Source organism: Clarias gariepinus, chromosome 8, assembly GCF_024256425.1.
Source record: "Clarias gariepinus isolate MV-2021 ecotype Netherlands chromosome 8, CGAR_prim_01v2, whole genome shotgun sequence".
NCBI lineage: Eukaryota > Metazoa > Chordata > Actinopteri > Siluriformes > Clariidae > Clarias > Clarias gariepinus.
In genome coordinates, this window is record NC_071107.1 from 28556329 (window position 1) to 28583847 (window position 27519).

Consider the following 27519-nt stretch of genomic DNA (forward strand, 5'->3'; position numbering starts at 1 on the left):
ATCAATTATTTCCCTTTATTCCATTTCTGTTGTATGTGAATACAATCAGCAGGCTATTGTTCAGTTGTGGCCCGCAGGTCTAAGCAGTTTGTCTAAGCTCACAGCTGATAGGAAAGAAAATTAAACCTTTTCCATGGCGTTTGCAAGGGCTGCCCTCAGTCTCGTGTCCCGTAGCTGGATCATGTGGGTGAAAGCAAAATGTAATTGGATTTAAATCAATTGTAAAAATAGCTTTTTAATATGAATCAGTTTAGTGTCTACATGATTTGTCTTCCCTGGGTGGAATAATACAGTAGATACTAATATTAGTTTTTTTTTTTTATGTATTGTCTCCAGTGTGTATTATGTAACAGCTTGTAGCTCAGAACAGTTATGTAACAGTTTGTAGCTCAGGTTCCTTGCTGGTTATCAGCAGGTTGTAACTTTACAGCTTTAATTTTACAGGGTAGAGAGCCACTGCTGAGCTCCTAAAGAAAACCCTTAAAATAACAGTACAGTCAAAGAAAAATACAGTTTACACAGTTCACGGTTATACAAAACATTGCTAATTAGCCAAAATAAGTATCTTTGTTTAACGTTTGTTTATTATGTCTTGTCTTGGTCAAATTTAGCCATGAAACCTCCAACACTAAATTGGCCAGTGTTTCAGAATTATTGTCCAATTCCTGTATACATGGGGTTGGACAGTGAAACTGAAACACGATATCCAGGGTAATGTCAGCATACTGCATAAAATGCACAATTAGTAAAATCCCGTTTACTACCATTTTGACTTTGCACGTAATCATTTTTTTATTATTACACACCTCTGATGCGTGTACTTGTATAAAGTTGTTCTCTCTCTCTCTCTCTCTCTCTCTCTCCTTTTTCCCCCCATCTCTCTCCAGGTATGTGGGCACACTCACTGACAGTCCAGGACTACCAAGACCTCATTGACAGGGGATGGAGAAGGTATGGAAAAATATAAAATTTTTTTATTTAATTGTCTTTCTTAAAATATATAAAAAGATCTCAATGTGGCCTGTTCATGACATGAACACATCAAGATGTAAAAAATCCTTGTCAATGCAGTCATGTAAGATGCTACTGATAAATATTTTCAAAATATATATGTATAGAAAAGGGAAAAAAAACCTTCTGACCAACCTGATTTGAGATTGTTGTTGTTTTTTTTTAATTGTCTTTTAGGAGTGGCAAGTATGTTTACAAGCCTGTCATGAACAAGACCTGCTGTCCACAATACACCATTAGGTAAGCTTAAAGGGTGTACAGTATTTGTATGTATGTTCTTTCTCTCTCTCTCTCTCTCTCTATATATATATATATATATATATATATATATATATATATATATGTGTGTATATATATCTATCCCTATGACTAGTGAAGGAGATCCATATATTAAATGCATGTTTAGATTCAAGCTTCTTCTTGATCTATTCTAGATTCTGACTGCAGTTATTTATCTGATTCTGAAGTACAACATTCTGGCTTTCAAACTTTAATGACAGGTTAAATTGCCGAGGAGTGATTTGAATTATATTATGATTATCCTGGTTCCTCCATTTACTACTATGGGCATTCAAGTCAGCCTGGGACTTTTGGTTGTGCAGAATAGCATAACACAGGAGAGTAAACTACCATTATTTCTCTATATAATCCCCTGCTGCACTAATGTACTTGTATGCTGTGTAATGCACGGAGGTAGAAAGATTTCTCAGTACAGTTCCAACAGACAGATGTCTCACCTGCTAATTGGTGATGATTTTCAAGGATCATGCGCTCGACTCGCTGAACATTCACAGAACTGACTGTAGTAAGCTCCAAGCCATATCGACCGGGATTGCCGTTCACGGATATATAGCTTTTTTAAAAAATGTTTGCAATATTTAAATGTTCTACTGCGGTCTTCCGTAAATGAAGTTTTGCACTTTTATTCGTAAGAAATTTTATCAAAAATTCCAGCTTGACTTGAACGTTCCTCGTTTTAACATACTTGCATATTTCCTGTAGAGTCAAGATAATTGAAATTGTGTCGCGTGTTTAATCCTGTAGAATGTTTTTCATTTTACTACATAGCATGTCTTCTACTGATTCACTTTCACAAAGTGCTGACATGAGCGAAGTGACATCACGTGCACAAACTCTATACAGAAGCAGAATAAATATATGCGTGATGTACCCAAACTAATAATTGCTATGTCTATTGAAGGTGCCATGCCTTGAACTTTCATCCTACAAAGACGCATAAGAAGATCTTGAAGAAGATGACGAAGTTCCTGTCGAAAGGGGAGAAGCCGGCAGGCCGGGATGGTGCTGGCTGTGATGGTGCGTTCTGCTTTGTTGTTTTCTGTGTGTTAACTTGCAAGTGTGTTTGCGGTTAATTCTACAAATGGATTTTATAAAAATATTTCATGTAGCTTCGTCTTTCTTAATTTTAAAGTTTGCTTATTTCCAGTGCAAAACTGAAATTATCTTGGAAAATCAATTGAAAATAATAAGAGGCAACAATTCATCAATTTCCCCTTGTGGAATTCCATAGACTTTAATTTTAAGGCCCTGTACTGTATGAGGTTATATTGTTTTGTAACTGATACCCCATTGTAAAGTATAAGGGAACAGTAGGTTTTACACCAAGTATTTCCTACATGTGTAGCTTGTGTCGCTCTTTGAGAAGTCTACTTGTTTCTGATCATGCAATCTTAGGTGTGTTTGACATCCCTGGCTTCCTAAAGCCTCTCGTTTCATCTCTTCAGCGGACAGTGGCTATAGCTGCTGGAATATCCCAGACGTTTCTCTCAGGTGCGCTTCCTGTGCTGTACCATGCTAGAGCACCATTTTCTGCTGTCATCATTTAGATCTTTTTTGTGCATGAAGGGTTTTGTTTATTTTTTGTTAATTCTTTTGTGAAAAAGGACCTAGATGAAGATAAAATCAATGTAGTGAAGATTGATTATAGTGCTAATTACTGGGATATTTGATTATTAAATAGTAGATAGGTTTAAGAGCCTTACTTAAGTGCTCAACAGTGGCAACTTGGCGGTGCTGGGGCTTGTATCCCCACCCAGAGGCTTAACTATTTGAGCGTTCACCACCATTTCCTTTCTCATCTGTTCTAGCCACTCGGCATCCAGCATCACCTGTAGACTGGACTTCCTCCAGTAAGCTTGGAGGACTATTCCCTTAAGACTACAATAAATATAAAGAAATAAATCCTGTTCAAGACTTTTGTACAGTACTGTATATCAAACTGCCTAACAGCTGGATAAATAATCCCAGCTAGAAAGACACATGTTTAACAAAGATCTGTTTAGTCATGAGCAGAAGGTAACTAAGTACATTTACTTTGTTATTGTACTTGAGTACATATTTTACATATTGTTTCTTTTCTTAAATAATTATTTTAGTGAATGCTTTTTTTTTTTTTTTACTTTTACTCCGCTACATCCTACAGTAAAATATCTGTACTTTTTACTTCACTACATTTTGCATGTTGTTCTGTTGCATAACCACAATGGTGTGTAGCATTTGGGGCACAATTATGCAACTATGCAATGGGAAACTTTAACTTGAGTAATGTTTTACATAGGGGATCAACAGTACAAAAACAACTAAATATTCGAAATAAACCCAGTGGTAGAGAAAAGAAGTCATCACCCATTTGAATCAAGACACGACCAGGTAGTATATACAAGGTGCCGTATAAGCCATACAAACATTACTCATGCTTATTTATTAAAGGATGAAGAAGCCCCAAAATGTCAGCGCGGCAGAACTATCCTAACCATAAAACACATACTTTTGGACTGCCCAAGTCTTAACACCATAAGAAAACAATTTCTACCCGAACAAGATTTAAAAAAATATAGTCTGCAAGACAAAACCAGAAAAACTCTTACAATTTCTGTCTAAAGTATACGTAAAGAACCAAATGTAAAACCTTGTTCTTCTGACCAAGACCATGCTATTATGTTATCTATAATTTATTAAATCCTTTTAACTTTCTCACTACTCTCTTAATCACTTACATTTCATAACATAATAAATCAGCTTAATATTTGATGTGAACCCTGCCATTAAATAGCCTGAGAAACTTATATGGCAATAAATCCAAATACAAACAAACTAATGTAGGGGATCTCTACTTTTTCTCAAGTACATAATTTGTGTACTTTAGCTACAACTGTTTTTGGGGATAATAACAACCTAGACAAAATAATATTAGATTTGTTATAGGACTAGTTCTTACATTCTTTGTAATGCTTGCATTTTAAAATCTGCTGCATCAAAGTCAGTTTTTTAAGATGTATAATGATTCAGTTACCGCTAGAATCCGGTCACCCTCCATATGGAAACGTCACACTTTCCATAATCGTTGATCTTTTCCTGTGTGGAAAAATGGAAATGTGTCTGGTTTTATGCTGTGATTTAAGTAAATTCTATATTTTACATGAAGCCTTCTGAAAAGTCACATAGTGCTGGTTGTAGTACATATATATTCATATCAGCAATGTTTATTAATGTGTAGGTGAGCGGATGGACATGTTCGAAGAGGGAGGTGAAGTTCCTTCGGTGGAGCCTATGAAAATCCAGCACTCTCAGGTGGAGCGTCCCATCATCCCCAGTAGTCCTGAAAACGACAGCAGTTCCAAACCATCAACATCAGAGACTGCAGGAGAGGAAACGGCGTCGTCTGTGGCAGGAAAGGGCCCACGCCTCACACCTAAACCAGGTGAGCATAATTGTGACAAAAAAAACCCCCGATTATGTTTCAGTTTTTATAAACATTTGCATTATATGTTAATTTATTATTCCTATAATGAAAGCACGGTTAAGAAAAATAAACACTGTAGTTAAACATTTTGTTAAAAAAAAAAAAAGATAACTTTACGATGATTTAATCACACTTAGAAGTGACCCATTATATTCCATTACAGTTTATGGTAAGATTTAGGTTTAGGTAAATTGGGTTAAAATATTCCTCTCAGTATATCTCTGTAATAAAGCAGATGTTTATAAAACCTGTTATTAACCCTGTGTTTTTATGTAATGCCTGTTCTTGAGGTACAAAAACATCTTTCAGCGTGATTTAGACACAGAAGCGTTATGCTTATTAGTTGTATGTTTTTATTTTCACCTTTTGGCCGTCAGTGGAATTTGGCGAAGACTGTTCTTTTTAATGAATTAAAATTAATCAGACAAGTACTCATATGGAGTGTTTCAGGTGTGATCTGCATTCGTCCTGCAGGGGGCACCAGAAACACACAAGTGCACGCGCTTTGACTTCTTCTTTCTGTTGTTCTACACAAAGCTTGTGTTCGTATTAATACGATGCGAGCAGTATTTAAAAAAAACAAAAATCATCGTGAAGCTGTGTACACAGGTCAGGTGTCAGAGTTTTGACCCTCAGTATAAACAGAATTAGAAATCTGATTCTAGAAACCATTCCTTCAGGCGTCCGAGTTCCACATCGCATAGTTTGATTTACAGCCAAGAATATGACTGAATGACACAAAGTACTTCCACACCTCAGCGGAATGAGCAGGTCAGGAATGTTCCGGAAACAGCGGAGATTTAAAGATGCTCCCCGGAGGAAGAGAAGGAGCTCTTTTCTGCATCGTAACACCCCCTGTCCGATCCGCCCCTCCTGTTTTTTTTTTTTTTTTTTTTAAGAACGGAAAACACCTGGTGACAAATTTACGGTAACAGACTTTATGACTACCTTTACGACTTTATTGCCCTGAACACAGATGGAGTTTAGTGATTGATATCACACAGGTTGTCTACATGCGCAGGAATTTCTAGGAGAAGTTTGGATATGCGTTCTAATGCGCACACACTCCGTAGAGGAAATGAATATGTCTTGCACAGCAGATTTCTCAGTTTATTAGTGGTTGGGAACAATAAATAAATTGGCTACAAATAGTAAGCATGAGGCCGCGACTGAAGAGAAAATTGTGTATTACATTTGTGAGACTCATTGATTATTATTATTGTCATATCAATAATAAGAATATTAATGTAATATTACTGTTATTAATAATGATTACAGTTTTGTTTATGAATTTTTGCTTTTTGTTGGTAGAATTGTTATTCCAAACTAAATTATAAAATAAAGTGTAATTCATATATATATAGATATGTAGATAAGGATTCAGATGTGAATCAGGTCAGCTGACAAAACCTGTGGCCACTTTGATGGTGTCCAAGCACTTGAACGATCCCTGTATAATGAGATAAATGTAAGTTGATCTGGATAAGTGCATCTTCCAAATGTTGTAAATGTTTTGTTTAATTGTGGATTAGTCCCGCTGTTCTGCCTGAGACCATAGGGACGTTTTGCCTCCTGAACTGTGCTGGGTGACATGGTGATCTTCACTAATCGATATACATCTTTATAAACTGTCCAAAAAAAATTTCTCCGATAGCATAGACATTGTTCTATAATTAAACCAGTGGCTGTGGTTGACCAACATATAAATGATTGACATTAATTCAATTAAATTTTATTTGTATAGCGCTTTTAACAATTGTCATTGCCGCAAAGCAGCTTTACACAATCAAAATAATTATTTAAGTCTGTATGGAATGTAAGTGTGCATGAATCAAGATGAGCAGATTGTCCCTGGTGAGCCGCGGGCGACAGTGGCAAGGAAAAACTCCCTGAGATGGTAATAGGAAGAAACCTTGAGAGGAACCGGACTCAACAGGGAACTCATCCTCATTTGGGTGAAACAGAAAGCAGGAATTGATCTGCATTTATACAGTGTGCTAGATGGCAGGCAGTTCAGCATAACAGTTGATGTTAATTGATGTAAATATGGAGTCCAGGTAGTTATTGGAGACAATTGCAATCTTTTGAGCACTATTGCAGTCGGCAGGACTAACTATAACAGCATAACTTGATATCTTTTTTCCTTATAATCAATAATAATCACAGGACACAGTCTTTTCCAAGAGTGCCAATTTATTTGCTCTGTTGACATGAAGTCAATATATGAGGCTTTATACGAGTGTGTGTTTATAATCCAGAGCAAGACCTTCTAGGTAATGCTCGTGGTAAGTGTCTTTCCACTCCTCCAGCCCGCCGTTCTTCACTTCCTGTGCTTTCCTGTCCCGTAAAATAGAGTGCCAGAAACATCACTCAACCAGAAATGCTTAGAATCTGCAGTGTGTGTGTGTGTGTGTGTGTGTGTGTGTGTGTGCTGGGGGAGAAAGAGAGCGATATTAGGCAGCTTAATTGTTTTTGATAGGTTTTGGGAAAACCATGTACAATGTTACACGCAGCAAAGATATGTATGTGGGTTTTATAGTGAGCTAATTTTTTGGGAGCGTGATATATATATTCACACATGGTTCAGGTGGCAAAAGCTAGTCCTGGATCTTTATGATGTGTTAATGGCTCAGGGGGGAGAATCTTTCTTCAGGAGGAACAAATCTGTCCAGCTTTATTTCCTCTCTGTATATTGTGTGTCTCTTGGGACATGTTTGTGTTTGCACATTTTCTCCATTTTGATTAACTGTGGAGGGAGGGGGGAAAAAAAACCCTAAAAAAAACACTCCGCACATATGCTAGTTGCCATTCGATGTGTTGCAAGCGGAACTACAATGGCAGAAAGGTCCTCAATGTCCCTGCCAGTGTACATGCACTCAGGGTTGTAGCTCTGAAGCAGCCATGGATGTCAAGCAGACAGTTACAGGGCCCAGGCCTCGGCTTTGGAAGCGACCCAGCATCTGCACTGCCTCTCGTGCTCGTGTTTACTTTTCTTTACAGGAATAAAAAAAAAATGTCCATTGAGAAGCTCGTGTTTATAGCATCCATCGGAAGTGGTTTTCTATTTAGCCGTTTGAATTCATTAACAGGAAAATGATCCAAGTAGAAGGAAGGAATGAGGAAAAAGGAGTCGTCATCTAAGCTGAAGCGTCACGGTCATGTGTAGTGCGCACGTGCAACTGTCACAGCATATAAGAGTGTCTCGATGCTGCGGATAATTCTTATATTTCTTTGTTTGTGTTACACAAAAGCGATCAGTGTGGAAGATCTCGGTAGTCCTCTGTGCTGACTCGTCCATTTTACCATGATTTATTACAGACGGTTGCCGGGCTGTTTTTAGGAGAACAGTTTTTTTTTTTTTTTTTATATGTACTGTGTATTGAGTAGCGTTTTTGGTTTTCATTCTTCCGCCTCTCTCTGTCTCACTCTTGGCGGGTGACGGGGCCGGCAGTGGGTATATAAGGGCAGCTGGCACAGGCCCAGGCAGGAAATGGCCTTGCTTTCCTTATTGCTCCAAACAGGATGTCAGTGTGTAAACTTTTGCTCTCGGGGTCTGGCTTCAGCCCAGAAAGCGGGGGAGGAGGAGTCGGAGGAAGAGGAGAGGGAGTGCACATCGGTGGTGGACAATGCACTGTAAAATCAATTGAGGAAAGCCTCTTTCCATCCGCACACAGCATGTTCCTTTTTGACGTTTGTTTTCTAAAAACATTAGTGGGAATTAAATTACAGGAACTCTAAACCTGAGCTGGCAAACTATTCATATGAAATGCTGTTAGAGTTCAGTACTAAGGTACAGCTGAGTGATATTTACGCCACTTTTACTGTGTGGTGAGTATTAATCTCAGACTATCGCCTGATCCGCAGTCCAGAAATACCTGTGTTTTCCTCCAGGAAGCCACAGGCCTGAAGCAAGGAGGAGGCTTTTTGCTCTATTTAAACCTGAGAGCTCTGAAAACAAAAAGCAGCAGGAGCCAGTGAACAGAGTGCATGTTGTTTTACAGCCTCGGCTACAATGATGTCATGTTGTCGGAGGACGGGAAAATGAGTTCCATGTCCACGGAAGGACCGAATCCCTGTTATTCACTGCAGTGAGCTAAAAGCCTCCTTCGGTGATGGAGAGAAGGCTTTGCAGATTACACACACACACGTATGCTCGCCATGTGGCTTCCATATGCATACGCGTAGACCATCTTGCATTACTTTCAGAACTTGCTGGAAGAACTATAAGAAAAGTGAGATATATATTTTTTTTCTCTCTCTTTTTAAACACGCAAGTATAAGCATGCACACCCAGAGCCCTGCAGCTAACCACCACATAGCAATTGGAAACACGCTTTCACACCCGGCAAAATGGCTCCAAATGTAGACTTCACGCAGTATCTGCTCTCCATTATAGCATTTTTCTTTTTGGTTGGAATATCCTGCGTTTCAGTCTGTTTGTGGAAGACCTGATCTTTGGTTTTAATTGAGTTTTGAAGGCAGCATGCAAAAGGTGTCATAACTCTCTCTAATGCCAAACTGTAGTAAAGCTGCATTCTGTAAAGCTGGTGAAGACCTGAAAGCTCTTTTCTGTAAAGTGTTTCTTTACTCTCTCACTTATCTTCTGTTTCTTCACTCTCTCACTCATCTTCTATACCGTATTCAGTCGTGGGGACCTGGAGCCTATTCCAGGAGACTTGGGGCATAAGCGGGGTACACCCTGGACAGGGTGCCAGTCCGTTGCAGGGCATACACACACTCACACAATCATTCACACACTACAGGGCAATTTGGGAGCACCATTTAGCCTAACCGGCAGGTCTCTGATCTGTGGAAGCAAAGCGGAGAACCCAGAGGAAACCCACCAAGCATGGGGAGAACATGCAAACCCCATGCACACAGAGACGGGAATCGAACCTGGACCCTGGAGGTGCAATGCGACAGTGCTAACCACTAACCACTACGCCTTAACGCTTTTTCTTTAAAAATATCTTTCTGTAAATGTTCAGTTCCTGCAAACTTTCTCTCTCCAGTAGTAAATAATGCGTAAATACCTGTCCAGTGAAAGCTCCATTCTGTAAAGCTCCATTATGCAAAGGTCTATTCCTGTGATGTCTTTTGTCCTGTAAAAGTTCCTTTACTGTAATACTTAATTTTCCCTCTAATTTTCTTTTCAGTAAAAGCTTCTCTTCTGGAAAACTTCCATATATGCTAATTACCTTTCCACTAAAATGTTTCTCTCGTGTAAAAATTGCTTTCTGTAAAGCTCTATTAAAACGGATTTCTTTAAACCTCTTTAATGCTTTTATCCTGTAAAAGTTTAAACATTCTCTGTGTACTTCCTCTCTGCAATTCTTTACCTGCAAATGTCCACTTTGATAACTTTACTTTATCTAAATCTCTATTCTGTAAAGCTGCATTTTCAGGTATTTTTTTTAAGCATTAAAAGTTAGTTTCCTGTAAAGTTCATTTTCTCTCATATTCCTTTTCAGTAAACGTTCCTTTCTTGCAAATTGTTTCTTTCTATAATATTCCATTCTGAAGAATCTCCAACGTTCTTTCCTGTCATGCCTTTTTCCTGTATCGCTTTTTGACTGTAAAAGTCCCTTTCTAGTAACAGTTTCTCATTCGCCGTCAAAACTTACCTTTTATTTAAACTGTACAGATGCCCTTTTGTATTATTTCCTTTTGTAAAGTGAAGCTTATCCTTGTAATGATGCTTTTTGTGACATGACACATGATTTCAGCATTTTCATAGATGGTTTTGAACAAGTGTGTGATCAACTGTTTTTTTTTTTTTCCTCCCCTCCTGTGCATTGACTTCTGAATGTTTTTGGCACCAAGTTCACTTCTCTACGTCTGACCTCAGCATCATTCAATTTGTGTGAGGAATGGTACATTGCCTGGCCAAAAAAGTCAGATCATCATTCATCCACCTTGAGCTGTGATTGCAGCACAGTGTGGTGGGCAGTTCATGTGTTTATGAAAATGATTCCTCATGCTCCCAGAACTCTCTCTTTCACAGTTTGAGTCCTGGGATATGCCTGTTCCATCAGAAAAAAAACAAATCCATATGTGATTAGCCGGTTATTCAGGTTGTTTGCTGAATTCATTTTATTGTCACATGATGTTGCTGAGCCTAGACCTGACCTCGTGAAGCAACCCCCAGATCATAACACTGCCTGCAGAGGCTTGTACAGTGGCCAGTGCAAGCGTTTAGGTAATCACTGTCAGTCATCCAGGTTTTATCTTTCTAAGGTTTAACAATGTGATGGACACTTCCTTTTTTAATTCCAATAATGTTTTAGTTTTCCTTGCTTGATACAGGTTGATAATTTGACCCTGCTGAAACTGGGACTTTTTACAGTCTATTATATTGTATGCAAAAAGAAATGGATGTTAGAACTTTTGACTTAATGCCACTTAACTAGAACAGTTTGGGGTTGTACGTTATTGGACTATAACTGTTATTACCCATTTAACTTTAATGTACAGAGAGCAGCAACTGGACCCCTGGGATCTGATTGGTCAGAGTTTTAATTAATTTACCTAATGATTTTGATACTTAAGAAGAGACTTGAACTCATAAAAAGGAGCACATTGTAATAAAGTGATTTCCTGCTTCTTTAAATGGTTTAGAGGCCAGATAGACTTGCCCGTTTACTTGACAGAATATCATCTGCTTGAAAAGTAATACATTCGTAGTCATCTCGACAAAACTCTCGCAAGCCCTATTTGTACCTCTTTGGGCACTAATGATGCTGATGGTGATTTTGTTTGTTTCTGTCGACCCAGGACAGGGAGCGGACCCAAGCAAACCTCCATGTCGCAAAGCGAAGGATATCCGGAAAGAGCGGCGACTACAAAAGGAGCAGCAGAAGCAACAGGATGGAGGAGGCGCTTTAACAAACTTCAAGCCTGCTCCGGCGACCCCAGCGTCTGGCCAACCCAAACCGCTGGAAGAATTTATCACCGACTCGCTGCCTGATGACGCTCTTCACCGCTTAGAGGTTAGAAATTTGCCAAGATGTAGTTTTTACTCATGTTTATTTAGTAAAAGTAGAGATTAAAAGTTTTTTTTTTTTTTTTGTCTTGCACTTGGTTGGGTGAGATCAGCTTGTCTTTGATAGGAACCGTATTGTATCTTTTTTTTTTTACTCTTGAGACATTACAACTCATATTTCTGTCCAAGTCTGCTAGGATTGATCCCTCTGACGGCTGTCGTTTCATTTTCCTGAGTGCATATCCGGCCTCATCACAATGGCGGCCTCATCTCAACAAGGTTACCATGTACCATGTATCTGCTTTACTTCAAGCCGTTCACTTGTTTCATCCATAAAGCATTCAGGGTAGCACACAAGACGAAAAAGCAGCACGGGCTTTCCGGCGCTTGTTTGACATGTGGTAACTGTGTGCTGTTAAAGCGCAGTCCCTCTAGTGTGTTAATATCAACCTATCACTCGCTGGCAGAACGGAAACGGAGGAGTTTCTGCTAGCGTGTGATATATCACACACTTCCCCTGCAGGCTTCTCCTCACTTCATCATTGCGCCGTTCGGGATACTGTCCGGGGCCATTAAACCCGGAGAGAGGGGAACGAACAGGACGTGCAGCGCCGGCTTCGTAACGAGATGTTTACTTATTCGCAGACGACCCCGCTCTGAACGCGCTTTATCATAAAACCAGCGAACACAAATTAGAGGCATTTGATTTCAAAATTTGTGTAATTGTTTTTTTCCATCAACACATTTCTCAGTCCAAGTGACCTTTTACAAAAATACAGCGAGTGGAGTCGAGCCAACGGAGCTTGTATGTGCGAGCGAAACCTCGAAAGAAAAAGGTCACCAATTTTTTAGAAATGTTCACTTATATCATCTCATCCCAAGTGCATGAGATTGGCAAGGACTAGGTTCATTAATGGGCTTTGACTCCAGATTTGAATCATGTTAGCCTTGTCTTTTATACTTCTGAGAGACTTGGGCCAAGATTTTGATTGCTGTTTGCTCCATTATCCTTGCACTTTGTCAATGTTAACAGGCTGAAACCTGGGACACAGGAAACTGCAGATATATTCCAGCAATAACACAGTCAATTTGTCACTGAGCTAATAAACAGAAAGAACTGATTGACTTTCCTCCTCGAAAAACTCAATAACTATTAGTTAATGCAATGTAACGACTATAAATCCTTTTTTTTGCACAATTCAGAATTTTTTTGTTACATGTAATATTTCATTCAATAATATTCTCTTATAAGATAATATACTTACTTATAAGTCAAACATGAATATGTCCAAAATGTATCACTTCCTAGCAACAAGACTCAACAAGCATAACCCTGTTACTTTTGCTTGATTTTTTTTTTTTTAAACTGTAGCCATCCTTTAAAGAAAAGGACCAAGAATCCTGTGTTTTTGTAAGATGAACTCAGTCTGACCCTCATTGAAATACTTGGAGATGTAAAATTTCGATTCTTTTCAAGATATAGTTTTACTTTTGTGATTTTATTTATTTATTTATTTATTTTTCTTCAGAACTTTTAAACTTAACATTTTTATGTTGCAGATCAAAGGCAGTATAGTTACAATATATGCCTTAATTGGGTATAGAGCCACATTTGGTAAATTTGATTTGTAAATTATTTGTTTATTGGATTAGATTTTATGTATAAATAAATGTGCCTTTAAGAACTAATAGGGGATATTCTCATCCTCATAGGGTAATAGTTTTTCCCAAACTGGTTGTTGATATTCTAAATACAACAAAAAACATATTAAAAGTTGCAAAGAGATTTTAAATTTATAATGCAAACCTTTAACCTTAAACTTTTCAGATCTTTAACTAAAGATGATCTATTGAATGAGCTTTGATGGAGTTAAATTAACGCATTGACTTACATTCTCCTCTAGGGGGCAGTGCAAGTACAGGGAAAGCTTCCTTTATAGCCTGTACACTGTATATACAAATCCTGACTGTTTGCAGAGGCTGCTTTTGTCCTCACATATTCCATGAACATTCCAGATGCTTTTAGTGATCTGAGGATGAAGCTTGCTGTATCTCAGTTACTCTTGATCACAAACAAACACCTGATATCACAACGAACAAACACATAAAAAAAAATCAACCAAGCCACTTAGAAAATGCTATATGCAATGCATCCCCAGTGAAAGTTGCTACCCTTTTAGAAGCAAGACTCTAGTGTTTCCCCCATATTAATCCAGGAATCTTCATAAAGGCCAAACTAAATAAATCTTATACTGGTTTCCTTTTAGATCCCAGCATGGAGACTTCAGAAGAATAAACACTCCATCCAATACAAACATAACAAGAAGCACTAATAACTAAAATCTGCTTTCCTAGTCAAGTCAATATTTTTGTGGGGCTACTGGTGCTTAAAAAGTTATCTTTTTTTTTTCATTTTATTTCATCTTTGCGTCTGAAGTTGGGGATGCTACAGCATACAAATACATTTTATGGCGATGTGTGCTTCTAACTCATAGCTATAGTTTACGGAGGACTAACATATATAGGAGAGATGGTCTGGTGTGTACAGAGTTTTATGTAGTATACGTAGCCATAGAGAGGGGATTATAGTGCTATAAGGCTCCTAAGGCTACTGAAGATATAGTTGGTTTGGTTGTCTGGGATTAGAAACTGTTAGTCTTGGGTGCATGACGACCAACTTGTCCGCCCTTGTGGAACAATCCGAAATTATTCCGATCAGAGATTCCAGCTTCACTGTTTATATGGACGCTGATCAGATAAAATGAGTTTACATGCTCAAAGCTTTTAATCACAATATAATGTTTTTGACATGCACAAAGTGGTTCTGCCTGCTGTTAAATGTCTAATCTGCCAAAAAAAGAACTGAAGAGAAGTGTTTCTCTCCAAAGTTCTTGGAGGCTGGGTTAAATCCCTTCTTCTGGGTTATGATTGGATACAAGAATTCTGTCTTGTCTGTGATTAGTCAGATGTTTAACTACTAGGGATGGGGGTCGACCCGAGTCACCTGATAATCACCTGACAATGATATTGCAGTAACTACAGTAAGTGCTTGCCAAAGTGTGAATAGTTTAGAGTGCACCACCTAAAGATAGATAATAGAGGAAATTTAACTTACTATAACCTCAAATGCAAGAATATTTCAATTAATTATTATTTTTTTGAATATGAAGTTGATACGTGAATTGCCACACAAAAGAATCATATCACTGCATTGCTTCTTCCCCCCTCTCAACTTTCTTTACTACGTATTAAATTGCAAGCTAATCTGTGCCCCTCCCTCTGCTGAAGGCCCAGGGGATTGAAGGTAAAGGCAGGTGAGAGAGAGAAGTTCTTATGGGGTTCATGGATCAGGATTAGAAGCTAAATTTCCCTTCTGAAAACTTGTGACCTACTGTAAAGTTATCCCTACATGATAGAGAGATACGATCGGAAGTGTTTAACTGAGGTGTTTACATTAGGATTCCTGTAAATGAAATATTAATCATTTGTTTTTGAACTGAAATGTAGGTCTTTGTCAGTCCCATTCTTCGTGTCATAACAGCTATAATGAAAACATATAAGAGATAAGTTTATAAGATATTATTATTATTATCACTACTATTATTATTATTATTATTAATTATATATATCTAATAATAATAATTGTAGTGCAGACACTTCTGTTAAATTGATTTATTTGTCAAAATTCAGATTATGGTTTTGTGTTATTGGTTACAAAATTATATTTAATTTTATATTCATTTAATAATAAAGGAGAATGAAGTTGAACATTCTCACCCAACCAACTCCATGTACTAATGTAGTGGGGACCAAAACTCTGAGATCTGAACTCTAAAACATCTTAATTATTCAGTATTTATGATTCCGCATTAATTGCGGATTGCAAAGTACAGGCACTGTTACAGTACAGTTAAAAAGAAAAAAATTGAAGAGGTAGAGGTAGAAATACCAAATAGTATAAAATGTAGGAATGTGTGGCAGCATTTCTAAGATTATATGTTTTACTAAAGTTATTGCTGATAATGTAATGTGTAATTAAGGCAAGGCAATTTCACCAATTGTCTCAGATTTTTGTTTGACCCCACTGTATATTTTAATGGTTTAGAATGATATTCTGTTCGATAAAAAGATAAATGTTGTGCACTGTTAAACTCTGTTTGGAAATGTGATCAGAGATTCACACAGAGTAGCTGGTTCATCAGGTACACCTACGATTTTACACTTAAAAAGAAAAAATATTAATACAGTTCATGACTGTAGCTCATCCATTGCCATGGAAACCTCTTTACTTTGTGCTTGAATGGAAATAGATCACCTTTTACCAAATATAATTTGTTTAACGGGTACAGCTAGGTGCACCATTTAACCTGGCAACTATGTGTTTGTGATATAGTTTGATCAAATCTAGTTTGTGTTTATTCTGTTTTTTTATGCCTAAAATATATGCATGTCTCTCTTCACTTAGCCTTTCTCTGTTTATAATCCACCTGTATTTTTTTCCTCCTGGTGAACATCATCTTTTTGAAGGTGAGGCTAGTGCGCTCCATGCCACCCAGTCCACAGTTCAGAGCTTCTTTCGATGCCTCTTACCAAGTGTACAAACTCTACCAGATGATTGTTCATCACGACCCTCCTGATAAGCCTAGCGAGAGCCAGGTCAGAGGTCATTCTGCATCTGCAAGGCACTGGGATGGGACACAGGGTTGACAATTTCTATACATGACATGGCCGGCTTCAAGATTTAGTCTTTACGTACAGTTGTAAATAAATACACAGATCAACCATAACATTAATACATTGACATTATTAATGATATACCAGTAATCTGGGGACAGGATCATGAGTACCCAATGCTCACGGGGAACTAAAGCCAGCCTGTCAATCTGATCACACAGAAAAGCAGACAAATTGCCAAAAATGTCAATGCTGGCTGGCCACAATACAAAGCCGTCAAAGGACCCAACAACCCTTTGAAGCCATGCCTCCATGGTGCCCAAGTGGAACTCAAGGTGGTTATGATGTTAGTGTTCTAATGTTATGGCTGATCAGTGTCTCTAGTAGCAGAGCATTAAGGTGACTGGGCAGGAAGTGGCGTCAGTGTTGATCGATGAGCTAGCAGACTAGGTAAGGGTGCTCAAACCCATGTTTTGGTTGCATGGAAATCTTCATTTATTTGGTGAAAGACTACTAGCATAATGCAATAGTCATAAAAATCCTAATCATGTCCATGGCTAAGAGATGTGGTGGTCTCTTCTTGCCAAAAGTTTTAATTTAGCCATTGGACATAAGTTAAATATAGTTACATGTATCTACAATTTTTACAAATGAAGTTACAACAAACCAAATATTTAATTGATATTTAGCTCATCACTAGTCAAATGTTACTAAAATTACAACAAAAAAAAAATCTTGTTCTATTAGCAGATCATTTTATTAGTTTGTAGGAATTTATTGCTTGAAAGAGCCAAAATTATGTGCCAATAGAACTAGACATTTTTACATGCTTGCAGTTTTAGTAACATTTGACTAGACATGAGCTTAAAAACCTTAGATTTGGTTTGTTATGAAACTTATTTTAAGAACCTGTGGTTATGTTTGGCTAGATTCGAGAATATTTCTCTTGCTAAGATGTCATATTTTTGCAGTGCACATTTGAGTCCTAGCTAGTGTCTTTGTTCACATGTTTATTCTTATAAGCAGGTGAGTCATATGACAGCTTTGTTTTCGTCACTGTTTCCATACAGCTGTGTGTTCCAGGTTCTGAAAGGAACATTCGTCAGGGGTGCATGCGAATTAGAAAACAAAACAAAAAACAAATAAAGACACACACGTCTTACTCTGTATATAGTTCAACAAGTTGATGCATTTAAAGGATTTTTCCCCTCTTTTCCCCTTCTCCACCAGGTAAATTAAAATGTAATAGCGTAAATGTTCTTGTCCTGGACACTCAGGCTAGTTATTTGTCTCCTCCATCACACTTGCTGTCCCTCCATCCCAGGAAGATTGTCCAGATTATCATCATCTAAATAATTTGAGAATTTTAAACTGAAAGGTTGTGAGAATCTTGTAAAAATATACACTGCCTTAAAAATATTAATAAATGAATACTGATAGTTTGTTGGCATGGCACTGTGGCTTTCTAGTTAGCACTGTTGCCTTGAACCTTCAGGGTCCAGGTTTGATTTCCGCCTCGGGTCTGTGTGTATGGAGTTTGCGTGTTCCCCTCATGCTTGGTGGGTTTACTCCGGGTGCTGCTGTTTCCTCCAACAGTCAAAAGCCATACAGGTTAGGCTAATTGGCGTTCCCAAATTGCCCGTAGTGTGTAAATGAGTGTGTGTGTTGTCAACGTCTAGGGTGTAGTCTGCTTTGTCCCCCAAGTCCCCAGGGATAGGCTTCAGGCCCCCTGCAATCCTGTACAGGATAAAGCGGTATATTATGAGTGTGTGTGTGAGAGAGAAAGTGTGTTGGTCTTTTTTTTTTTTTTTTGCATTAGCTTATTGGCCAGTCTCCGTGTGCTCTGTGGGTAGTTTGAATGCTTCAGTTATGGAGAATGACTTTAGTAGTCACCTGTACCTGCTCATTCACTTTACTAAAACGAGAGAATAGCCGAACTGGTTTGTGCTGACAGGAAGGCAACAATAACTTTAATAATCACTCTTTACAACCGATGTGAGCTGAAAAGCATCTCAGAACATCGAACAACATATCAAACTTGAGGTGGACGGGATAACACGGCTGAAAACCATGCTGACTAAAAGACCAGAAGCTGAGGCTGCAGTGGGTACAGACTTCTCCAAACCACACAGTTGAAAAGTGGAAAAGGACCAGGGGGTGAGACTGGGTTAGCAGTAACTTAGCACAGACTTAAACCAGGGATCCTTGAGCTTTGAGGTAACAACCCAACCTCAACACCACCATGCAACAAATTGTATCCGTCATTTCATTTGTATCAAGGCCTTTGAATTCTGTTCACAGTGCAGGTTGCTCAGTGATTGAGGAGAAAAAAAAGAATTTGACAGCTGAGTACAAAGTACACATAATTTAATAAGCTGATCGTTTAAACAGAGGTGCGATAGAATAATCTGTTTGAACGAATCAGATATGAGGCAAAACTCGAGTCTGGGGAAAGCGATTGAGCTTGGTGCTGCTCATGAATGCATGCAAGAGAGAGAGTGAGAGAATGAATAGAGTCTTAAGAAAGAAGTGGACTTTAGAGAGGAGGAAGGAAATGAGAAAACCGCTCCCATACATAGTGGGTGCGCAGTGTTTCTACAGGTGTCCCGGTAAAATTGGGTGGTTGTTAGTCTTGAACTGCTTGGGCTCTGGAGCAGGTCTTTTTACCTCTATGCCTTTTCACTGCCTGTACCAATAAACATTCATCTTCTGTCCTCTTATGCCCGCGTGCAGACAAGCTTCATCCGCCGTTCAGTTCAAAAAATTTTGCTCTGTTCCTGAGCCTGTGAATGTAATTTTCCTTTTAGCTAAACTTAAGCCAACGTAAATTCAAATACTCTTAAGGCGAATGTATTTTAACTTTGGAATACAGATGAATGGTGCGCTAAGTAGTCATATTTTTGGGTCTGATTTTTATTTTTGTTCATTCCTTAGGGAGCTTTCTAGTCCTTAAGGCATCTTCGTGTCCTCTAACCTTTTTCTTAATCGTATCATGTCCTGCTACTGCCACTATTTTTTTGCCATCATCTGTTTGCAAAATGTGTTGTGTTTGTGGGAACACAGTCAAAATGGACACCAAAGATTGATACCAATTGGCAAATGTTTAGACAGGTTAATTGTTAGCTAAGGACTTTTATTTAATGGAAAAAGCAAATGCAAGGTTTGGATCCATTTTTAATTCAATAGGCAGTAATGAAAGACTCCGGAAACATACTGTATGATCAAACTCTGCTTTTTATTTATAAGCAGTTGAAAAGTTCTTCTTTTTATTCTCATGTTCATTGACTTTGCTGGATGATTGTAATTATTTACTTTAGTTTGTGTAAAATGCTGTGCAGTACAGGACAACAGCGCTGGACCTTTCACTGAATGCCATCCCTTTTAATCCCTTTTTACTAATTGGTTTCTAATGATTTCACTGTGCTAAGTTGGCCAAGAGCTGAACAGAGTGCTAGCCTCACCTTCAGATTCTTCTTGTCCTCCATTTCCTCCACCACCTGAATAACTTCATCTGCTGTCATTTGTGGCTCATGTGCAAAATGTTTTGAGGAGGGGTGAGAGATTTTGTGTTTTCATGTGAAGTCACAATGTGTATCAGTAGTCCTCTAACCTGTGTGTGCCATTTAATCATAATGCTGTTTTTTCTTTACTTAGTCTCTTCAGCCCCATTCATTCCATTCTTTTTCCACCTTACATGTTGCTTCTTAACTTATTAATCCAGTTGTATCTGGTAAATAAAACATTTATGTCCGTTCCCTGTTCATTTCTGGTCAGTGGGCCATTGTCCTTATTCCCGCTAATCATCCTTCATCCTGCTGCCCCTGAAGGTGAGGCTAGTGCCGGTCAGCTTTGAGGACCCTGACTTCTTGACGTCGTACGAGCAGTCAGCGGAGCTGTTTGCTTGTTACCAGATGGCCGTTCATGGCGACGTTCCTTCCGAATGCGATGAAATCCAGGTACGAGTCTTCACCTGCATGCATGCCACTTGTAGTACCCCTGTCGACCACATGGATATTTGGATTTTTTTCTCTTTAGTGCTCAACCACTGCAATAAGGCTGAAGATGAAGAGTCGTACTATGTTAGTCAATTTTAGTTTATTTATTTATTTTTACAATTTATTAACATTTTTTTTTTATTAATCATAGTTATAACTTAAGATTTTGTTCTGTCATGGGTGCTAGATAGAAATGACTTTGGTTTAGAATGTGTACAAAGTCATGAAGAATTGTACCCAGTTAAGGCATAAACAGGGAAAAATGCAGTGGGCCTAGAATAGAGCCTGTGGAACACCAACAACCAACTTTTACTTTCACTAATAAGCACTTTTTCACTTTTCAAAAAATGTACAGTAAAATTGATTCAATATAAATGTCTGTAGAAGATTCGGGTCATGCCCTGATGTGGTGATAATGGTTTCTACACAGGTATCAAATTGTTAGACTTTAAGGGAAATTTTTTTTTTTTTAATTTAATCTTTATAAACATTTTTGCCATAAAAAAAAACTGACAAGTCCTCGCTGCTGCATATTGTTGGAATTTGTGCATCAGCTTTATTAAGCTAGTATCTATTAATAATCTAGTTTGTTTCTAGTGGCGATGAGAGCCTTTTTATAGTGGAAAAGTTTATTATGCACAAAGCGAAGATGAGAAGAAATTGTGCTCTAAAGTTTGAATGAAGAACATAAGTGTTCTGCATTTAACCCTGACCTCAATCCTATGAACACGTTTGGAGTGACCTAGCACAATGACTGCACCTCAGGCCTGACCTAGTGCTAAAAACTAATATTTTTGTTTGTGGCTGAGCAAGCCCCAAAGCCATGCTCCCAAATCTAACAGAGAGCCTTCCGAAAAAAGTGGCGGTTACGACGGTGAAGGAATGGAAAAATTCTGGAACAGGACGTTTAGAAAGGTCAGGTGTGGCCAAACTTTTGGCCATATAGTGAATTTTCCAGGTTATTTCTATAAATAAGAAAAAGGGGATGCATCCAATCAATCTAGCGTTTAAGCTGGGAATTTTGGGAATGCTTGTTTATTCGAAAAGCCTGTTTTTCTCAGCTGTTTACAATATGCAGCCACTGCAAAGAAAAAAAAAACTTCAGGTCAATGAATTCTTCATGGCCATTATCAGTTCCTTAAAACAGACACAGTTTTTATAATCAATTGTTGTAGAATGTGATTGTTTGCAGGGAAAATCTCCTGAAAGACCTTTGAGAAACTGCACATCTGTCCAGTATTTGGACGTTTTTTGTGCTTTTGTGATTCACTATTAGAATTAGCCTGTTGTTTATGTCGGAAGAAAAGGCTGGTAGGCAGCGTGATGGTGCTGTGAGCCCAAGCATGGCGGCCTGTGTAGAAACCGGGTAACATAGACCAGACCAGAAAGCGCTTGAACAACAAGGCAGTATGAGAGAATGGTTGAGGGGAAGGAGATCTCCAGTACTCTGTGTAACCTGTGAGAAGGTTTTTGTCCCCTGAGGCCTGGAAACTGGCCCGGCTCTGCCAAGGGGGCTCAGCAAATCAATAAATACACAAGCTTATAAACCGTGGCTATGAATACTAAAAGCAGTGAGAGTCACCAGACCTGCCCAAGATTCTTTCCTGGTGCCATAAGAGAGTGGGCTTTATAGCTGGGAAGCTGTATGTGTGTGCGTGCGTACGCATTAGTTCACCTTCAGCAGGGGTTTAAGGCCAGAGTGGGTGAGCCAAACACTCAGCTCTGAGAGTCTGGAGCAAGAACCAGTCCATATATGAAGCAAATTAAGTTGGATATACTAAACCAGTTTGCCTTAATGTGTACTGTAGAGGTAGATACTAATCAGCTCCAAGTTTCAGGAGCAATAATGGTTATGCATTCCTTACTTTTTGGCCAGTACAAAACCATTGCACTGAACTTCAACAGCAGCCAAACTCTAAGCTGTGTTGTTATTGCACTTTAACGTTATTGACACAGGTGATGTTCAAAAGAAAATGCCAGGGTGTATATATATATATATATATATATATATATATATATATATATATATATAATATATATCTTTCTACAATAGAAATTTTGAAGTTGAGTTAAAGTTAATGACTTTACAAACATGACTTAAAATTGGAATTAGAGTACTAGTACTCTAGTTTAAATTTTAAGTACTAGAACTAGTACTCTAGTACCATTTATGGCCATGTCACTGAAGTATTTACTGGTAATTGAAATGATTTGATGATGGTTAAAATTGACAATGATGATTATTAACTACTTTAATAAAGTCGTAGTAATTTTTAAATCTCTAGTGAAATTCAGAACTTTTTTTACTTTACAAAAAACAACAAAAAAAAAATAATAAACATACGCAAAATCTATAACAATTTAGATGTTATTTTAACCAGACCATTCAAGGATTAGTTGGATTTGGATATTCTATATATATATATTTTTTTATTTGGTCGTGGCCAATTCCTCCCCGTCACTAGGGGGCTCCCACATTAAGGCTACTACTACCTTTCAGCCGGGAGGGCCGAAGACAATCACATGTTTCCTCCGAACCTTCCGCGTGCGTGAGCTCACAAACGCCCCTGATTGGCTGTAGATTATTGTGAGAGGACTAAGTACCTCTCATCCCTCCACTCTGAGAGAGCTCCGCCACTCAGCTCTCTCTCTAGACCTCCGGCTGTGAGAGGCGTCAGCATCATCACCCGGGGATCGAACCAGCGATCTCCGGATGATAGGGCGAGCACTTTACCACTGCGCCACTCGGAGGCCGGTTCAAGGTTTAGTTGACCATTCATGTTTAAAGAGACATGCGAGCACATTTAGCTTTATGGTGTTATGCCTGAAAGTCACATTAGTGCTGCTTCGTCTTCCAGCTCAACTCTTTCTCTTCCTGCTCGAGTCTTCGCTGGTTGATCCCTGAAGTTTGTTTTTATGACCGGCGGATTTATAGCAAGCTCAGATTCTGTGTGTGATTTTGAGGTTTAGTAATCTACTAACTGCATCCTCTGAACGCATTAAGTTGAATATCAGTGCAGATTTTTTATAACTTTGTTAGGGAGAGTGTGTACAGTAAATTAAACCTGAAGAATCAGGGGACAAACAGGCTTAAAGTGCGAGCCATATGACCGTTACATGAGGGTCAAAGAGAACCTTACATAACACTAGGATAGACAGTCCTTTGACCAATCAGATCAAATATTTTGTATTTTCCTGATGTGCACCTAAAAATTGGTTGATCAGACACAAACAAGAGTAAGTTGTTTAAAACATCTACATCAGGAAATTAAGTAACTTCGGACCTCTAGGCCTGAAAAAAGGAGGAAAAGTGCGAATCTATATACTATACGTTTGTAATGCTTGCTGCTGAGAAAAAATATCCCAGTTGTTGGAAAACATAGTGCTGCTGCCACTTGTTAAAATTACTATGAGAGGTGTTCACGTCAAACCAGGACTTTTGATTGCGCAAAATAACAGAACATGTATGTCACTAGTGCTTGAATACCATCAAAGTAGTACGTTTTCTCAGTACACCGGAGCCATGATTGGATTCCCTGCTTTACATCGAAAACGCTGGCCTTCCAGGAACTTCTTCAGCAACAACTTTAACACCACTTGTACATTAAAGGAACTCACCTGGGTGAATAATGGCAAGTACAGTAGGTGACAAATTATCAGATGTTAAACAATGAATGTTTAAGGGAACGACTGCATTGGGCTCTGAGCCACCACGGTCGGGATCGTCATTCATAGACATACAACCTTCTTTAAAATGTTTGTGGCTTTCAAATATTTTACTGCAGCCAAGAGTCTTATCACTGTACTGTGCTTGAAGTCTTCTTTGAACCTCAATCAGTTTTAAACTATCATTCACAAAAAAGTTCATCACAAGTCCCAGTTTGACTTGAACATCCCTCGTATATTATCGTTCAAACATGATAACTGTAGTATAAGTGCAACCCGGCACTTGATTATCATAACGAATGTATTTCGTATGTATTTAATTCATAATTCTTGCACTCTGATCCCATAACACTGATCCCTCCCTCCGAGTGTTGGTAAATTCATGTACATGGATAAAGCCTTTGTCCTTTTTCATTGGTAGCTGCCCTGTGACCACAGAGAGCCGGGGTGATGGGTGGGAATCGGCCAAGAGCAGATCAAGTACAGAAATGTAGAAGAAAAAAAACAAATATATATTATTTTTTATTAAATAACAATAATAATAATCATACAAATATATATTATTTAAATAATTCATCATCATGTCATTTTAAGGATAAAAACTGATATGTTTTTGGTATAATGGATCGTAATGTTTCCTTCATCGCATGAAATTTTCATTTCTAAAGAACTCTGCTCGGGCTCTTTATGTGCACCTGATATACTGCTGCTTTGCTACCAAGAGATGTGCACTTGGCACCAACAGTATTTTGGTACCTCTAGTACCTCCATCTACATTATTTTAGGGCTCGCCTCACCTTTAACTACGCAGACATTAGCTGGAAAAAAACAGCTGGTAGCTGACTAATTCTCTCCAGGCCTAATTCTTGCCAGTAAGAGATGGAGCGTACTTTTGTGTAGCGTTTAAAACCACAGGAGCCTAGGAGCCTACTTTCTCCAGAACGTACGTGTGGGTGTTTTGGTGAGGCATGCTTGCCGGGTAACAGAAGAGATATTATGAGTTTGATGGTGATGAATGATGGTGTTTTATTGACTTTTAATGTGTTAAACGTTCCCAGACGCACTCATTTAAACAGACTTGTCACACCTATTGGTTGGGGGGCGGGGGTGACTTCTCCGCCTTTCTCTCTCATTCTCTCTCTCTCGCTCACTTTTTCTCTCTCTCATATCTCTCTCTTGTATTCCTCATTGTGACAATCATTATCTCGCATGGTCATTCCCCCCCCCCCCTTTTTTTCTTTTTATTCTCTCTTGAAGATGGCTGTTTCCTTGAAAGCAGTAAACCTATGCACATATACACAAACAAACACGCACACCAGTAAAACTGTTCCCCTTTTATAGGTACGTGTCCTCTGTGGACCTACCAAAATCCTGTGGTCTACAATAATTGGATGGGGCTCCTGGCAATTGCAAGGTGTGTGTGGGTGTGTTTTGTATGTGTGAGAGAGAAAGAGAGAGAAAGAGAAAGAGAGATAGAGTTAAGGTTGTGTGATCATGCTCTTGTCCAAGGGTTGTCAGTGTACCGCACACCTTTGTATGGTTTCAAGGAAGCTATCACACACACGGACACGCATGTACAGTATCTGTATATGATCACTGTCCAATTGAATACTTTAATAGGTTCATTGAAATCAGGCCTAATAAGGTAATCGTTTCTATTAAAGTGACTATTGAATGTACGCACATTTTTTTGCACTTTGCCCAATGAGCCCAAAACCAGCACTTCCTCATAATGTGGCCTTCTGTACTGGTAGCACACCCACTCTAAGGTACTACATGTCTTAAGGTGCTGTTCTGTTCACACACCTGTCACTCACACCTGTCACTCATTCTGAAAATCCTAAACATCCATAATAGTCACATTTTATCCTCCGGTCTGATGAGCTTGTGTGACTGTTAACCTGAAGCTCTTGTTCTGTTTGGCCATGCCGCTGCCACATGAAAAAGAAAACAAGCTGTGGTTCCTAATAAACTGGCATTCGAGTGTGTATAACTTCAGGACACTATTGTTAGCTTCTCTGGTGCCCTTGTGTTGTCTGTGTTGCATTCAGCGCTGTTTCATCCATCTTTATTATTACAGTGTTTCATGTTGCCCTTGCCATTATACTCAGCAAAGATTTGTGCTTAGACACACCTCATACATCATGGATGTACATGTGTGTGTGTGTGTGTGTGTGTGTGCGTGTGCGTGTGCGCGCGTGAGTGCTGTGGCTGCAAATATACTTGGCACGCAGTTCAGCTGCTGTTTCTCATTTAGATGCTTTTCGAGCTCAACCTGTAAACACGCCCAACTTATTCCGCAAGACCCGAGAGTCACCCAGTCAGGTTAAAAACAGCAGACCCACCAAACCCAGTGGAAAAAATGCTCAACACGCAAAAGAGACAACATGCACCAGAGCATCCTGACGAAGACAATCTGTTCTTCTCTTCATCTTTTTTTCCGTTCATGCTAGTTTGTTAGTTTTGTTATATAGTATGCTAGGACACCGTGCACTGCTCAGCAGTAAGCACAAAAGAAAGGTGTAGGAATAGATGAGCAGCTTGATCATGAAAATACTCATGATCAATAAAACAATAAAAAAGTCAAGTTGGCCATGTCATGTGTATTCAAGGTTTTATTGCATCATTTGCAAATACATAACACGAATAAACAAGAGAGTGATTCACAAGTATAACGTGAGATCCACAAGTAAATACAACCATGCACAAACATTTTCGTAATTCACGAATCCTGATGTTTGTTTCTGGAATTGGCTGCATGCTTTTGTGTGCATCATGTGGCATTTATAGAGCAGACTGATTTTATTTGTGGATTTCTGAAGCATTTCTTATGTTGGTTCACACAGTTTAATCCACCAATGTGTGTGTGTGGTTTTTTTTTTTTTTTTTTTTTTTTCTTGTTCCCTACATTGGGAGTTTGGAAAACTTAAACTTAAATAAAAAAAAAAGAAGACCCGGGGGGTTGGGGCGGAGGGTGGGGGGTTGGAGTATGCTGTTGGTTGATCAGTTGGTTGATAAGCCGGCATCCTACCCAGGGTTAAATTCTCCCTCCTCGTGACGAGTGATACCGGGACTTATGCAGTGATCAAAAATAATCAGTCTAAGAGTGTTTTTGATATTTAATATAATCTTAAATGCTGTGGTTGGTGCAAATAAATTAATAAATATTGCAAAAACCAGGACTTACTATCCATAAATGTTATGAATAGTAAAAACTTGATTTACTATCCAGCAGGATTTACAAGCCATAAATCTTATGGATAGTAAAAACTTAAATAATAAAAATGGTTATTTGCAAGGAAAAACTTAAACTAAAATATAATTGGAAAATACAGATCATTCCCTTATTATTACATATACTGTTATTTTACAGAAAATGTATAGATATTGTTAAATAACGTGTGTGTGTGTGTGTGTGTATATATATA

The 27519-nt window shown here is 38.5% G+C and overlaps 1 protein-coding gene across 4 annotated transcripts in view; it reads left to right on the plus strand.

The window, feature by feature from the left end:
• The window catches only part of LOC128529454 (arginyl-tRNA--protein transferase 1), an 86174-nt gene that overhangs the window by 12327 nt on the left and 46328 nt on the right, over positions 1–27519 (plus strand). For 2 of the 4 annotated variants that reach the window (XM_053502965.1, XM_053502963.1), the window contains exons 2-7: positions 888–951; positions 1189–1251; positions 2213–2328; positions 4529–4732; positions 11549–11763; positions 20258–20386. In XM_053502965.1, coding sequence (XP_053358940.1) covers positions 888–951; positions 1189–1251; positions 2213–2328; positions 4529–4732; positions 11549–11763; positions 20258–20386 — 791 coding nt within the window. Of the gene's footprint in view, positions 1–887; positions 952–1188; positions 1252–2212; positions 2329–4528; positions 4733–11548; positions 11764–16283; positions 16413–20257; positions 20387–27519 lie in introns of all 4 variants that reach the window. The other 2 variants (XM_053502964.1, XM_053502966.1) reach the window with 2 other exon arrangements.